This window comes from Orbicella faveolata, unplaced genomic scaffold (genome assembly GCF_042242905.1).
Source record: "Orbicella faveolata isolate gen_17 unplaced genomic scaffold, um_ofav_v1 contig_15, whole genome shotgun sequence".
Taxonomy (NCBI): Eukaryota; Metazoa; Cnidaria; class Anthozoa; order Scleractinia; family Merulinidae; genus Orbicella; species Orbicella faveolata.
The window spans coordinates 10,318,614-10,335,009 of NW_028301542.1; the positions used below are offsets into that span (position 1 = coordinate 10,318,614).

General features: G+C 37.2%; 1 protein-coding gene across 4 annotated transcripts; it reads right to left on the reverse strand.

Annotated features, from left to right (window-relative positions):
* Positions 1–349: 349 nt before the first annotated feature.
* On the reverse strand, positions 350–16,244 carry LOC110051334 (D-serine dehydratase-like). Of its 4 annotated transcripts, none has more exons than XM_020757368.2 (7): positions 15,658–16,239; positions 12,163–12,440; positions 8,938–9,118; positions 7,757–7,878; positions 5,829–6,018; positions 3,336–3,441; positions 350–950 (listed from the first exon to the last, which is right to left on the reverse strand). In XM_020757368.2, the coding sequence occupies exons 1-7, from the start codon at positions 15,804–15,806 to the stop codon at positions 861–863; spliced, it is 1,116 nt and encodes a 371-aa protein (XP_020613027.2). In that variant the 5' UTR covers positions 15,807–16,239; the 3' UTR covers positions 350–860. The 4 variants fall into 4 exon arrangements, with proteins under 4 accessions (XP_020613027.2, XP_089144503.1, XP_089144502.1 ...); XM_089288377.1 differs by having other exon boundaries at positions 12,163–12,435; positions 15,658–15,795; XM_089288376.1 differs by lacking the exon at positions 350–950 and adding an exon at positions 3,622–3,652 and having other exon boundaries at positions 3,330–3,441; positions 15,658–16,244.
* Between the last annotated feature and the right edge of the window lie 152 nt (positions 16,245–16,396).

Here is a 16,396-nt window from a genome sequence, read left to right on the forward strand (position 1 = left end):
ACTATGAGAAGACTGACAACTTTAGTAGCCGGCTCCAATATCTCTTCAATAGAGGTATACAAAAACAAAGATCAGATGAACTTTTTCGGGACCCAAATTTGTGTCTCCGGAATGGAGGTGTTCTCTGAATGGAAGTATTCCAAAGGAGAGGTTCCTGTTTAATTAATCTTCATGTATTTTGGGCACGCCTTTCACAGGCTGGGTGTCATATTTCAAATAATCAATTTTAGTGGGTACTTTATTTTTTACAGGGTGTGTTTCCAGCTTCCCATCCCTGCAAATCATTTGACATCCTCCATGGTTGTGCCACGTCATGAAACAACGTAAAACATCACGTAAAAGCAGACGATCAGTTTTTGAAACGTATACTTTAATATTTTAATATTTTGCACTGATACTAATTTATGTAATTTAAAAATAAATCTAATATTCTTATATAGCGCTAGTTCAAAAAAACCAAAACCTTTACTATTTCATGTGCCCACGTTACCAGAGTGCCAAGTTGCTAGGTTGACGGTGGTAGGATGACGTTCCCATTAGGTTATTGCATTAATGCTTGCTTCGAACAAACTGAAAAGGAATTTGAAACTCATACTGTTATTATTCACTTTTCGTGTTAAATTCGAACCCATTGGCCATTCATGTAAACAGTTAGCCCCTGCCTCTAAAGAAATAAGGTGGGGCTAGCTTCAGTGGAAGCTAATGCAAGAAAATCTTATCAGATGCAAATTATGAACATATGTCTTATCAATAAAATTATATCATACACTGTGAGTGCATAAATGTCTTGCAGTATTTTGGCTGCCAACAAGTCAAGCGTTACACTTTGCACTCAGTATCGGCCAACTTGTGGCAACAATTCACCAGCCTCTATTAGGAATCCACTTGTCCACAACCAGGTCTTCCTTCACAACATAGTATATAGGATGCATATAAGCAGTGGCACATGCCTGGGTGAGTTGAAAACAGTCTTGTTACTATCCAAATAACATTTAACAAGAAGTACAACTATCAACATTACCCTCCACTCACGTGGTACTGATATAAAAATTAACCAAGACGTTAGTATCAGGGATAAAATATATAGAGGATATTACACGGTGGTGAGAAGATATGAATTTTATGTTCAAGTGACAAGAACAATATCTGAGATACTGTTCTTGCTACGAGAACATAAAATTCATATCTTCGAGCTAACGTGTAATGTTCTTTTTATCATGTAGACATACTGATGACGGCGTTTTTGACGATTTTCCGAAGATTTCCGATCACTTTCCGAAGTTTCCGAAGATTCTCCAAAATTTGTCCAAGGGTCACAAGAACGTTACCGACCATTTCCCGACCATTTCCGAAGATTACCGAAGATTTTCAAGGAAGACCCGAAGACGTTTCGATCATACACCAACAAATTTAAGTTCAATTTAAGAGACAAACCTGATATTTGTGAAATCATTGATATCTTCACTAGTGAGGATATGGAAAATACGCCACTCGAGTCCTGGATGTAGTTTCATATGAATTTTACGAGTGGTGTATTTTCCAGTAAAACACTCGTGTCTATATAATAAACATCTTTACTTTCTACAACTTTTGAACGGATGAACACAATCTCTGTTGAAACAGTGACAATGCTGAACATAACTTGGGTTCCCTGATAACTAAATGAATGGTAGAAGAATATAACGTTTGTGAAAAGATCACAAAAAGAAGTCCTTGTTAGGTTCTCAAACCTTTGACCACCCGCCCGCATATATTCAATGTGCTACAGAGAACTCTACACGAGTTATGTTATCTTACTACTATGATACTATGCCACCTTTACTGCTATGATCAGTAAAGTCTTAGTCTCCCTCGCAGCTGTTTTTTGTGTCATCACTTCTCCCCACAAACGTAGGGTTAGTGGGGAGGAGCATTGTGTGAGGACACTAAAAATGGCTGCGAGGGAGACTAGTAAAGTTTGTGATAGAAAAGAAATGATGGTACATGTAAATGTGTAGACTCAGTGGCAAATCCAGACCTTGTGTAGTGGAATCATGGGACACAAACAAGGTCATGTGACAGAGCACATGGAACTAAGTTGAGATCGAGCGAGAGAACCAAGGTCTTCTTCATCCGTTTTACGAGTATCGAGTATTGTCAGAACTTCCTGTTTATCGTTCAGAATATAAGTTGTGTTTCTACATTTTGTCTACATGTCAGCTAATTCCCCCAACACCATCTACACTTGAGCTAAGCGGGGGGGGGGGGGGGGGGGTTATTGCTTGCCCTGCCCACTTTCCTTCCTTTTGCGATTTTGTTTTACCCAAAATAAGGGGGGAGCCAGCCACCCGTGCCCCTCCCTTAGATATGCCACTGGGACTGGTGTACGAGTTGAGCTGACATGAAAAGATGTTGATCAGCTTGTCATGAGTGTGAGACAATCTGAAAAAACATCCAGAGACCCTGATTAAATTCAAACTTATGACTTCCTGCAAAACCGATGCTCTGACCAGAAAACTACTGTTGAGCTACACTGTGTAGGTCATTTTACAAAGAAACCTTCATTAAGAAGACACTGGGGGGACTGTCTGTAGTGTCCGCTAATAACCATAGACACTGTACATATAAAAGCAAAAATAGGTATTGTATGTCGTCTCAAATCATGTGTTATGTAACACCATACTAATGCGAAAGTAAAATAATACCGGCATATAGATTTAGCCAAGCCTTAAAGCAGAGCTCCTGGGCCAGGTTGTTAAAAGCTCAATTAAGCTAACCCAGGATAAGCGAGAATTTTGATTTGAGTTTTGTAACTTTGCAGTCAGGTTTTCTTATATTGTTTTCAGTTTGAATAATCTCAAAATACAAAAACAAAAGCAGTGAAAAACATTTGTATACTATAAAAATTTATACTTTGGTTAACTTTTTTAATCCTGGGTTAGCATTAGCTGCCTTCCAAACAGCCCGACCCTGTTTACAACATGTTAACCTGACGAGAGCCTGCGATCCAATCAAAAACCAGCACTTGGTCAGCGGTCAACTTAAAGAAAACAGGTAACCTCGATGAACTCTAAACCTGAGTCCGCAATATGGTCACATAATGCTGGACAGTGGATACCTTGTTTTAACAGGCTGCATGTCTCTGTCAAAAGCTGGAGTATGACCACCATCTTGTGCAACGCTGTCATCGCCATCACCTCTGTTGTGCGTACCCACCCACAAGCAATGCCACCAGTCATGATGACCATGAGAAAATCTTTTTCTTTCCTATATGAGTACGGGGCTCCACTTGGCAGCCCTTTGGGCCGTCGGAGTTCTGCTATATTATTTCTCCTCAGTTAGAATACTCTACTTACGTGATAGGGCATTATCTTCAGAAATGAGCCAATTGGGTAGAGTGATACATCTAGAGACCCTTCAACAGCTTCCACTGTACCAACTTCCTGAGTCATTTTAAGAAGCCTGCAATTTAAGTTTACTGTTACTAATAAGTCAATAGTACTCAATATGCACTACTGCTAGTAATGTTGATGGTATTACAATCAAGAATATGTAAAAAAAATGTATTTTTTTTGGCTTAAATTAATGGCTAAATGAATGCAATATTATTACATAAGTGGCATATTGTAATGATAATATTACCTCTGTTTTTATCTTCTCAGTAAAGTGTGTTCTGCTATAAAACAAAACTGATGTAACTTCTCATGTTTTAGGAACTTGTTATGCATAAGTAAACTGTTGCAAGGAAACACTTAAGCTAATCTAAGTGAAATGGTTTTGAAGTAAACAAATTTTCTCTTTAAATTGTGTGCCATAGTACTTGCCATCTGGGCATGTATTTACATTTGAAGATTATTAGATGTTTATACCATTTTCTCTAGCTACCGGTATATAGCGCACATCCCTTAACAGTGACAAAAATCAACCTTGCTGACTTGATATATCCACTCTGTTATTTACATTTCTACATTACTTTTCCTGTTGTTATCACAAAATATGTACAATTTTCATGTAGATGTGCATACACACTGTAGCAAGAAGTCAGGTTGCCATGACTGTTTCATTAGAATCTCTTAAAGCCTGTCACATAAGCCATATACAGTGTCTTATATATCTAAATTACACAACACAATAAGCTAGGCAGTGTTTGGGATGAAAGACAGCCTTTATTAATAATTAACTACATACTTTAATTTACTAAATAATTCTCTAGTATTGAAACATTCACTACTTTAAATATAATAGAGTAAAAATACTCCAGCATAAGAAACAAGTAAACTGATAGATATACAAGATAACACAGATTTTTTTTGGCTAGTTACTAACATGAAATAATTTGCATACTAATAACATTGAAGAGTAAGAGAACATAATCATATGTAATTATACATAGTAATCAAAAAAGCTGTCATTTTAATTGTCTGTACACAGTAACTAGGGAGGGAGAGGAGGGAAAACTAAAGCGAACGAAATAAATCTGCGAATGTTACTTGAGCTTCAGCAATGCTAAAATGTGATTAAACTCTGCAAGGAGTAGACTATATTACTTGCTATCATAAAATTATGCTAAGTAATAGCACAGACCATATAAAATAGTGATGCTGCAAGTATAATGAGGTTGATGCAACAAAACTCATGCTCCAAAATATTACTAGCATGCAGAGCAAATCTTACACCCCACACCAGAGCTACAGTTTTATAAATTAGAACTGCATCAGTCTGATAAACCAATGCATACCATTATGTCAAATCATTCTGAAATTTTGATTGGTTCTTACTTACATGTATGATCTACTAGAGGACAGACATATAGATGGCATCATTAACATTTTTTGGTTTCTTCATACTTGCTAAAAATTGTGTGGTAAGCACATCAGTGACACACTCGGCTAATGTCTTGTGTGCCACTTTTTTGTTGTTACCACATGCTGGTTTCAGCTGTAATCTATAACAGTACTGAAAAGATGCATGGCAACATGGAATCTTTTAATTTTGGTAATTGGTTTAATGAAGAAATGAAGAGTTACAGTTCTGTATTAGCTTGCTTGCAAAATGTTGTGTTGTGATAAAGCACTGAGAATAGACACTAAAGCACATAGTACTAGTACATTTTTATATAGCAAAGCTGACAAATCACCCTACACCTATAGCCAGGGTAATTTGTGTGATGCTCATTGAGATATCGCACAAACAAATTGTAACTGCTTTGGGAAGAAAAAGATTTTGAGTTACTTTTTTCTACTACTGAAAGCATAATATTTATGATTGTTTAAACCATTACCAAAGAATATGTTGGCAATTAACATCTCGCTTATTAGAAACTGGGGTAAAGGTACATGTCTTGAGGAATTCATCAGCTACATGTATTCATGAATATTGCCAGCTCACAGAACATTCAGTGCATTCCAGCAGTTCTTACCACAGAAAGCAACACATTCAACGTCACATAAGGGAGGCAATTGAGATCTGATTACAATGATTACATCAATCCTCATTGCCTCCAGTGGGGCATGGGGTCACTCAGTCATCATGTAGCTAGCATCAATTACACTATTTTAGCCACCTTGACACCCTAATGAACATGATATAACCTTCTTACCTTTTATATTTTTACCGTGGCTGATGAAGTTAGGTTGATCAGCCAATCGAAATATTCCACTTTTAAAAAAAATTATTGCGCTCTGAGTACTGGAAATTGTTTTATACTTTAATCATGATTCCAGAGCAGGAAAACAATATTTTTGATTGGACATTACTTACTTTAACTAACTCTTTACATTTTGGGAGAAGTTGACTGACAAATTTATTTGTAATTCCGTAACCTTGAATAACCCACAATCATGACTCACTTGAGATTGGGATGTCCTTCAAAGTAACAAAACCCTGTTGTCAGTTTTCCAAGGCTGTCATGTGACAATCCAGTCCAACCACAGTCAATCAAAATTTGTCCTCTCTCAGGATATTGCCCAATCACCCTTGTTAAGACTCTTACTGCAATGTCCTTCATTTTGCATGACCCTATAAGGAACTGTTCATAATCTGAAGATAAAAAAAAACAAAAACTAATGATTACCTCTGGAAAAAACAAACATTGACAAGTTTTCTCATTTTCTTTTATAATTATTTTGTAACTCTTCCTAAGTTTATTTATTTATGGCTGAAGTTTTCAAAACATGGTTTATTAAATTTGTCCATTTTTGTGCCAAGTGCAGATCAAGTAACAAGAAAGAAGGAGCACAATAAAGAGGATAAAAGAAAAGAGAAGAAATGGAGGATTGGCATGCTTTTGAATTTTTTATATACCATATTTGCCTTATTTGGAGAAAATATGTGCTGTGCATGGACTTCAGAGGAGTGAAATGGGTATAACCACGTAAAAAAAAACATCAGCTATATTTACCACTATGATATACAATTATACTGCTCAGAAGTAAGTTACCACCATCTTGAGAGATGCCTCTCATTTCTCTTGAGATGCGTCTTGAATTATTCATTAAGTGTTTTCAGCTTTAGTTGAACCTCCCGTAAGCGACCACCCAAAATATTGTCAAGCCTAGGTGGTCGCTTATGGGAGGTGGTCACTTAAGAGAGGTTAGACCATATTGGATCAAAATTTTGCCTCATTAGCATATGGTAACTGCAGAGACTTAACGCCATATTTTAAATGTTTTATCCATGTGATAAGTCATTTTGGAGAAAAACATCTAGTACTTCCCATTGAGAAATTTCTGTCTCTTGTACTATGCAGGAATGCGATAATGTTACCACACCTCATTACCCAACTTATGCTCTATTATCTGTCAAGTGGTTGCTTACAGGAGGTTAAAAACAAAAGAAAATGTCAAACTTGTAGCTCTGAAGTGGTCATGGTTGCTTATGAAAGGTGGTTTCTTACAAGAGGTTCCAAATATAGTGATTTGACTTGGAAACTTCTGGTACTTTGGCAAAGTGGTCACTAAGGAGAGGTGGTCGCAACCGGAGGTTTGACTGTGTATTTACCACTATGGTATACATGTACAAGTATATTAGGGGATGACTCCTTTTGTAACCTTTCTCCAAATGTTGTGGTGGCCTGTCTTTTGCAGCCATCCTTTGCTGACTTCAGTGTTAAATGTTGCGTTAAGAAAGGCTTTCATGATGACAGTATTTTGAAAATGAGGTCACGTAAAAGGTGTGTTTTATTTGCTGTTTCTTTGGCTTTTGGTTATCTTGACTATATCTTTCTGGCATTTGAGTCCACTTTAACATCCTTCTATCAAGTGTTTTCAACTTTTTCATCAATTGGATGGGTTTTCGGATGTCAAATGCGAGATCTGCACTGTGCAGTAATAATATAAAAGGCTGTCACAATGTAAGATTACTGTACAATAGCGTACTACGATTATCAGTCGAGTAAGGCACAAAGAAAGTTTGGTCACCATGTTTTAACATGAAAATTGTGCTGCTGTCACGGGCAACTGGCTGCATTTCCAGTGGCAACTTGTGGGCCTTCGACATCATTGCCAGCAAAGTGTGTGAAATTGTAGGCAACGTGACAGGTGACCATGGCTGTTGATATTGTAACCAATGGAAACAAGTAAAGTTGCCCATGACAACACAGTAATATTAAGACCAAAATTTTGTCACCAAACTTCCGTCATGCCTTACTCAACTGCCAATTGTAGTACGATACTAGACATAAATGTACATGTACTCTGTAGATGATAGTTGTAAGAACACTGCATTTGACAGGTCGTAGGTAAAAATGTCAAGTTAACCAAGTGTTCATCTGACCTACCATAAAATACATAATTCCCTGGATGAAACTCATTAATCTCTTGAATATCATCTGGAGGTTTTGAACAACTTGGAGTTGCCCCAATAGCCACAACAGAAAATTTTACACCAGCTTCTTTAAGTCTGGCAGGAAAAAATATTAAGATATGAGAATAAATTATGCAATGTTTGAAACATTTAAGTCACTCTTAGTGCAGTTAAATTTATTTGGAATCATTCCTCACTGTATTCAAAGTAGAATTTTAATTATAAATTACATAAGTTGTTTTGGAATTTTGCTTTTACCCCCTTTTTGCCCAAGCAATGTTCAATCTTTAAACACATTGGTGTTTGAATCATACTGTAACAACATCAAACAAGGACCGGTAAGTTGATTTTAAATCTCCTGTAAGTTATATTTTTGACCTCAAATATTTGTAAACTGCCATATAGGTGGCATTGTCTTAGTGAAGCATCGCCTTTGTGTTCCTTTACATGTACTTTCCTCATGATGTCTGCACACATTGACTGGCTGGTACCGGTAACTGCTAGGTGGCATGGCTGTACATGTGTCACCACGTCATCCTGCTTGATCTGCTGGTGACATATGTGAACATCCCATGCACTAGCACTCCTTTAATACCAGTTTCCATTAACTCCGATCCCTTATTGCCAGGTCAGCCATCTGCTGAGTTCCAAGGCTGGGTAGTCCAAGCTTGTAAGGATGTGGCTCATGGTAAGTCTGACTAATTGCTTGATATCCATACATTTGTTTCAACCTTGTCAGCCCACTATCTTCACTCCTGCCTTGTCTAGCTAGAGCAACCACTGCTGTTGAGACCCTATTACTCATATTTGCCAGAATCTCCGCCCTTGCTGTACCAATTCTTTCCTCAGCATTTAACCTGGTGTGCCTGCCAAGCTATAGTTAGCAGATCATGCCCTTTCTTCAAATATTGTCCAAACAGAGCCTGAGAACGGCAACTATTTCATTTTGTTAACTTCCACCCGGAACAAACCAACACATTGAGGATATTACCTGCAGCTATATAATATTATTGTAGAAAAACACATTCTTTGTCTAATATGGCCACATGTCATGCTTAACAGAAAAAAATTTCAGACTATCATGGGTTTGAACTGAGTATAAAATTATAAAGAATCAAATGGAATGCAGAACATGAAAATAGATTAAATTCTCACCTGCTTGAAAATATGTTAAGCCTCTTGAACGTTTCAGAGGCACTTTGTTTGATTTCATCTTCACCACGACATTTGTATGAATCTCCCTCATGTATGTAGAGACCTTTAAAAGTCAAACAACTCCTAGAAGCTATTTCCTTGGCCAAGTTCACACTTTGCAGATCATCATACCACACACCAGCTGAAACATTAATATGGGACAACATTAAAACTTTATGATCTAATGCCATTATAATTCCTGGGTTAATTGTGACAGCTTGACATATTAACATGATACATCCGACAGTTACATGCAACATTGTTGACATAATCATATGATCATTTTACAGTCTTTGAAAGTAATTAATTCAGGTTAAACACGGAGCGATCCTATAAAAGGCAAGGACACACCACCTTTGAAGCACTTTGTTGGCTTTTCTGTGCAATGGTTGAAAGCCAAAATAACAGTTGCATAACATAGAAGTCGTGGAGAAATAACATTAACTGCATTTTTTTCGTTAAAAGAACGGAGTCATTTACGTAGAATAAAATAAGTTAGATAAATAATAAAAATACAGTGAAAGTAAAAGTTAAATTAACACTTTAGAAGATGCCTTTGGAAGAACAAAAACGATGAATTATCTTCGTCACTTCACGGAACATTCAAATTTCACCGCTAACTGAAATAGCAAAGCTGAGCCCTGCGATCAATGAGCTATCTGTTCCCATTTATCTCAGCATGCCAAGAACAAAAACAAATCTCGTAAACTTGAGGTGATTTTGGTTAGCTGGTGAACACAGACGGATTTTGAAAGGATATTTAAAATTATTCAGATTTATGAGCGTTATGATGGTGCAAACAAAATGCAAATTGAACAGCGCTGAGTTATTCCTCAAACTGTTCTAAATTCAGAGCAAAGAAATTTGGAACAAAAAGTACCATGAAGAAACAAGAGAACTTGAAAAATGGCAAAGTGAGATTCGCCTGAATATTGATGTTAGAAAGGAGACGGAAGACTGATGGCTGAATGCAATAAAAACAAAAATTGCGTTCATAAAAGGCCGACTGAATTTTAGCAGCAAGAGTACAACAGCAGCCAATGTTCACCTTATGGAATCTCTTTTAGATAACTTACTGAGGAATAACCATATTACCATAGATTTTCACTTTCACAGTCTGCTTGTATCTGGGTTCTTTCACGAGTTTTAGTTTCCAAACTTATTTCTCAACCACGTTAATCATCGAAGGAGCAAAGACAGTCTGGCATCAAAAGAACTAGACCCAGCATTTTATAAATTTGAGTGAACAGCTCGAATTCATATGATAGGCTTTTGCTAGTGGAGGAACAAAATTATGAAGTTGAAATTAAAAAAGTCAATTTTCTTTGTTAACTCTTCTCCTGAAGCTATTGTTCATTTAGTTCAAAAGGCATTGCTTACTTGTAAAATAAAACAGAAAATTACACCCATCGCTCTCCAGAATTTTGTGGCAATGTGCAAAAATTAGACCTGAGTGAATAAGCCAATCAAACGGGAGTGTTGGTCATCTGTTGGGATTTGTGATTGGCAGGCTGAACACCTCAGCCTTGTTATATAAGATCGCTCCGTGTTTAAAAGGACTCTATCATGAGCATGACCTTAAAAAGTCCAAACCTTGAAGATATATGTCTTTATAATTGGACAAAAGCTACAAAGTAAACATAATGCTCTAGTTTTGTTAAAAGTAAATATTGCTATGTAAGCAGAGCTACATGTATTAAGGGGGTGATTTAATGGGTTACACATGCACAAGGCTGTGATTCTGGCAGATGTTTCCAATTTATGTTGTTATGTTTACTCTCCCTTCAAACATTTCCTTGATGTCTTCATCTTGGTGTTCTAGGAGCATTTCATGCACAATGACAAAGAGAAAATTACACAACAGACACTCATGCAAAAATCTTCTAACATTGATTTTTTTTCTACAATTCTGATGGCACAGTAAGATAATAAATATTAGTTACTCAAATGCAAATTATAATGCAAAGAACTTGGGGTCGCTAAATTTGTTGCAGAGAATACAATGTTCAAAAGACCACCGTAAAAGTAGTTCAGAGAAATAGGTCTTTGGATATGGCTTCATCTGTTTATAGTGGAGCTCCTGTGTGCCGAAGGCGCATGAGCGGAGTCCCATACCTTAGAAAATTTGGGAACCCACTGATCTAAAAAACTGTGGTAGTCATGTGACTGTCTGTACGTAAGTATGTCCGTACATCCATCCGTATGCCATCACCTTGTCCGTACGTCCGTCCATACATACACTAATACCTTGAAAACTGAGAGTAGCACCATTATCACAGCTATCTCTTTGATTGTGGGTATCCATGTTATGGTTAATTGACAGCTGTCAAAACAAGCTATCCACTGACCAGTATCATATGACCATACTGTGGGCTCAGGTTTATTGCTCATATGGTTTTTTTGAAGTTGACCGCTGACCAGGGACTGGTTTTTTTGATTGGATCACAGGCTCAAGACAGGTTATTACTTTGGAGGAGAAGGGAGTACGTGCAAAGGCAAAATTTCGGTGCAAAGTTACCCCTGGTGCATTTTTGACTTTTCTTCTTACATATTCCTTGCACAATCATCTCATCAGTTTGTTAAAATTTAACTGGGAAAATAGCAAAACCACATGCTGAACAATTACATGCTCACAATTGATAATTTTTTGAGTTTCCGATCCAAGAAAAACAAAATATCCTCTTTTTTCTTTATGGTTAGTTATTGCAATCAGGAGCTCCACTTTTAGGCTTGGCTAAATCTATTTACTATTACACTGTCCATCCAATACAACTTTTTCTGCTAAATAAAATGCCTTTATGTAACTCAGCAGGAAACTTTCCTTACAATATAACTAATTGTAATTATTATAGCAACTATATTTGCACCACTCTGAGAGTCACAAGAGTCTAGTTACTCTGATTGACAGCTGCCAAATAGCCATATTCTTTTGACTGATGCTAAACTTACACAAAAAAAAGAGTAAAAGCAAGTTCTTTTTAGATATGAAAGATCTTCAAGAGTGATCATGCTGGATTTTTCAGGACTGTGCCACCTCCAATATTCTCCGAGCATTGAACCATATTGCACAGATTGTAATGGAGTAATCTGATAGGCTGAAACCTCTGAAATTACTTAGCTTTATTAATAAGTTCATCTGTTTTTCAAAATATCTGCACTTGGTCAGCATTTAAAACCACAACTTACCTCGGTTGTAACCACAGTTAACTTTGAGAAAAATGGACCACTTTTTCCCTTTAGGAGGAGAGGCAGTCAGTGCATCAAGAATAACATAGTTATCTACCAACACATGAAACTTCTCAAGTCTTACTAAAAGCTGGGAAGCCTGTGGAACCTTGTCAGGTGAAAGTGGATAAGCATAAGTGATGTCATCATAGCCTCCACTGGCATAAAACTCTGCCTCAGCTAAAGTTGACACCGATATACATCGTTTTGTGCCTCCAGTCATGTACTTGCCAGCTTCTCTTAGGAAACAAAAAACATTGTTAGAAATGCTTGATAACAAGTTACATGTACCATTAACTATGTTCAATATTAAAATGGGATCATTTGAGCCAAGTTGAAACCTCTTACATACACTGTAATAATGATCTGCAAGTTAGTTAGACAATTAAAGAACTAATAATAATATTAGCTTCTAGTGAAAAAAAAATCCTAGTTTCAGTGATCAAAATGATTCTTATTTTCCCAGGGCATTAAGAGCCACTGCCTATAAATATGGAGAATCCAACGACAGGTTGGAAAATTCAGATTTTCTTTTATTGCGTCAAAAAGACCCTTTTGGTGAAGTATTTTCAGAAATACACTTTCAAAGTTCCAGCGACTTCACATTTTTGTGAAATCTAGGAAAGTTCAAAATACTGCTCAATCAACCAAGATGGCCGATGGAATTTATGCAAAATTGCACATTTTCAACAGACCAGTACGGAAAGAAGGGAACTTGCCTGGATTTCATATTCACACAGTTTGTAATTTACACTTTGACCATTTCTCTGAGCTAAAAGTCATCTTGAAGTAAATATGTTTTGTCTACTTCTTGGCCATTTGAAAAATACAACTATTGCAATTTAATCTACATCTAAAATTTCAACTGATTTTAGAGGGTCATAACTCTTCTGGTATATGAATCTCTCAACAAATAAAAGGTTCTAAAGGAAGAGCTATGCCATAGGTATACCATATCTATATGGCTAGTTTGGCCCGTGAAAATTAAGCACGCTAGATGAAAAACTCTAAAGGGTATTTTGACCAATTGCGTCTTTTTTGGATGAGCTAGCAAGAACTTTGATTCCGCAGTCACCTTTATGAACATAATTCGACATGTTTCATCACACAAATTGTTCTTTGACATTGTGTATCACACATGTAAGCAATGATTTAAATCATACCTAATTAATGGCCTTGGTTATAGATGGCAAAGTCCTGTAGAATTCTACGAGAGAAGACGACGTGACTCTTGTGACAGGCCATAAAGACTCAGAAAGTCATGAACGGGAGTTTCACAATCCAAAATCGCTGTAAATTTGACAGATAAAACCGAGAAACGTTCGCTACTTCCTTTTTGGCCATTTTCCATATGTATCTTTGTCTAAACAATGTAAAGGGAAAAGTTCAAATGCAGCGGTTTAAAACTGTGACTGGCCAGCCAGCGTTCTCAGGTATGCTGTCGTGGTGAATTGCATGGTGTGACACTGTGACAAGGAGAACAATTTACATATTCATGTTGTGTATACAAACATTACATAAACACTTGCGTTTCATTCCGAGCAAACGTTCTATTAATTGCTGCAGTCGGGATTGGTTCCCCTTTTTTTAAGTAAAAAGAGAGAACTAACAAAACCAAGGAAGAAGTAGTGGTGCCTTTTCTCCATTTATTTGCCAAAGGTACTCAAGTTTTGAATGCAGGATTACCATACTACCTTGAGGGCCCACATTTTGCCAAAATTGTCTGCTTGGGCGCCAGTTGATTTCTAGAAGACTGTGTCATCTATAACCAAGGCTTATTCTGAGGTATTATTTAAAGCATTGCTTAAGTCTACAATACACGATGTCTACGAATAATTTGTGTTATGAAACATGTCAAACTATGTTCATAAAGATGACTGCCAAATTGAAGTTCTTGCTCTCTTGTCTAAAAAAGACGCAATTGGTCAAAATACCCTTCATAGTTTTTCGTCTAGCGCACTTAATTTTCACGGGTCAAACTAGCCATTTAGATATGGTATACCTATGGCATAGCTCTTCCTTTAGAACCCTTTATTTGTTGAGAGATTTGTATATTAGAAGAGTTATGACCCTCTAAAATCACTTGAAATTTTACACGTAGATTAAATTGTGATAGTTGTATTTTTCAAATGGCTAAGAGGTAGACAAAACATATTTACTTCAAGATGACTCTTAGCCCAGAGAAATGATCAAAGTGTAAATTACAAAGTGTGTGAATATGAAATCCATGCAAGTTCCCTTCTTTCTGTACTAGCCTGTTGAAAATGTGCAATTTTGCATAAATTCCATCGGCCATCTTGGTTGATTGAGCAGTATTTCAAACTTTCCTAGATTTCACAAAATGTGAAGTCGCTGGAACTTTGAAAGTGTATTTCTGAAAATACTTCACCAAAAGGGTCTTTTTGACACAATAAAAGAAAATCCGAATTTTCCGACCGGTCATCGGATTCTCCATATTTACAGGTAGTGACTCTTAACAGGCCAATCCCAGTTCCAATTTACCCCTCAGTTGCAAGTGTAACTTTAACAGTAAAGGTAAAGTCTGCATGCGAGCCAAGTGGCCCATCAGGCCGGAGCTTATCCTGGTTTCTAGAGCATGAAGCAACTAGGAGTATTTCTACTCCCCCCTGGATGGGATTCTAGTCTCCCAAGTGTAACTTTAGTCTGTACCATATGATTTGGTGTTTACATAGTTACAAGAAACAACATTTTCTCCTGCATGGTTTTTGTTTTTTAGAAGAAGTATTTGTTCTTGTGGTGAATTTTTACTTTTTTTTCAACTTTCCAAGTCTAGTCGAATGAGATAGTTCCTGACAATATCAATGAAAATCAATAAATCAATAATTCAATGATAATCAATATCCATCAATGGCAATTAATTGATTGATATTGTAATCAATGAAAATCAATAACTGAAAGCTGAGTTAGTACCGATTTTATATTGATTATCATTGATTACTACTGATTATTTACATCCGTTATGACAATATGTTTCTGTCAACGTACATCATCAGCGCTCAGCTGGTAGCCATTTCTGTGTTTTTAATCAAATAAGTATTGTAGTGGTTTATGTTCTAAATGTATATGTTATAGCTTTTAATATCATAATTATATGGTAGTATAATTATGATATTATTGCGTAATGTATAATTTCGTAGTATAATTATTGTGATGTTATCGCATGTGATACTTCTAACAACAGAATAGATAGTCAGTAGCATATCAGTGTGCGTTTGTTGACAAAATGACGGCCGCGTCTTTGCGTTTTCGAGGTGTCTTTGAAGAGAATTTAGATTTAGTTTTGAACGACTGGTAGAATTACACTAAAACAATGAGATTATTCGTTCTCGATTTCGATTTCTATGCGTGATAGTTGACAAGGAATGCGCCCTTGTCAACCATCACGCGATATGCGATAGACCTTGTTAACACACCGTCGAATCTTCGGATACTTACAATGTTCTGTGAGTCTTCATATTTGTCCGCAACTCGACGCCAAGGCTTCTGCATCTTTCTATCATGGCCTTACAATTGTTTTCTACCGTGCCTAAGTCAATTAGAAAGGCTGGAGTTCGCAAATCGCTGACATGTTCTTTCGCCGCCATTTTTGATGCATTCAGTTACCGCTTCATATATTGTGGACTCGAGTGTCTCTTTCACTCCAGCCTGCAGAAGACGGCGCGATACTCGTGTCCGGGTCCGAGCGCTAGAAGAGGTCAGAAACGGTCACCTGCCGGTCACCTGCCGGCGGAGGGTCGGCAGCATATGAGAACCATGGGGGTGCTTTCCATCATGCCAAAGAATCCTGAAATTTCGGTCGGAATTCAAATGGAAAGAGCTGTTTCGGTTTCTTCCGACCGGAATATTTGGGATCACCTCTGGAGGTGGTCCACTTATTTCCGTCGGAATATTCCGACCGAAATTCACCGTTCCATTTCTGACAAACCGGTTCTTTGCCTTAATTAGGGAATTCGGAAAAGGAATTAAAAAATGGCAAGAGCCATTCCTATTGCCTGCCCCGGTTTAATCTGAAAATGTCGTTCCACTGATCTGTCGCCCCAGGCTTTACCTGAGCCCGCAAGCAGGGCTAGAGATGCGCAGAAAACTGCGCAGCCTGCCGCAGCAGGTAGAGGAGAGAGAGAGCCTGGGAACCAGGTTGCGTTCAACCTCATCCTCAGGATCTTTAACCTGCGAA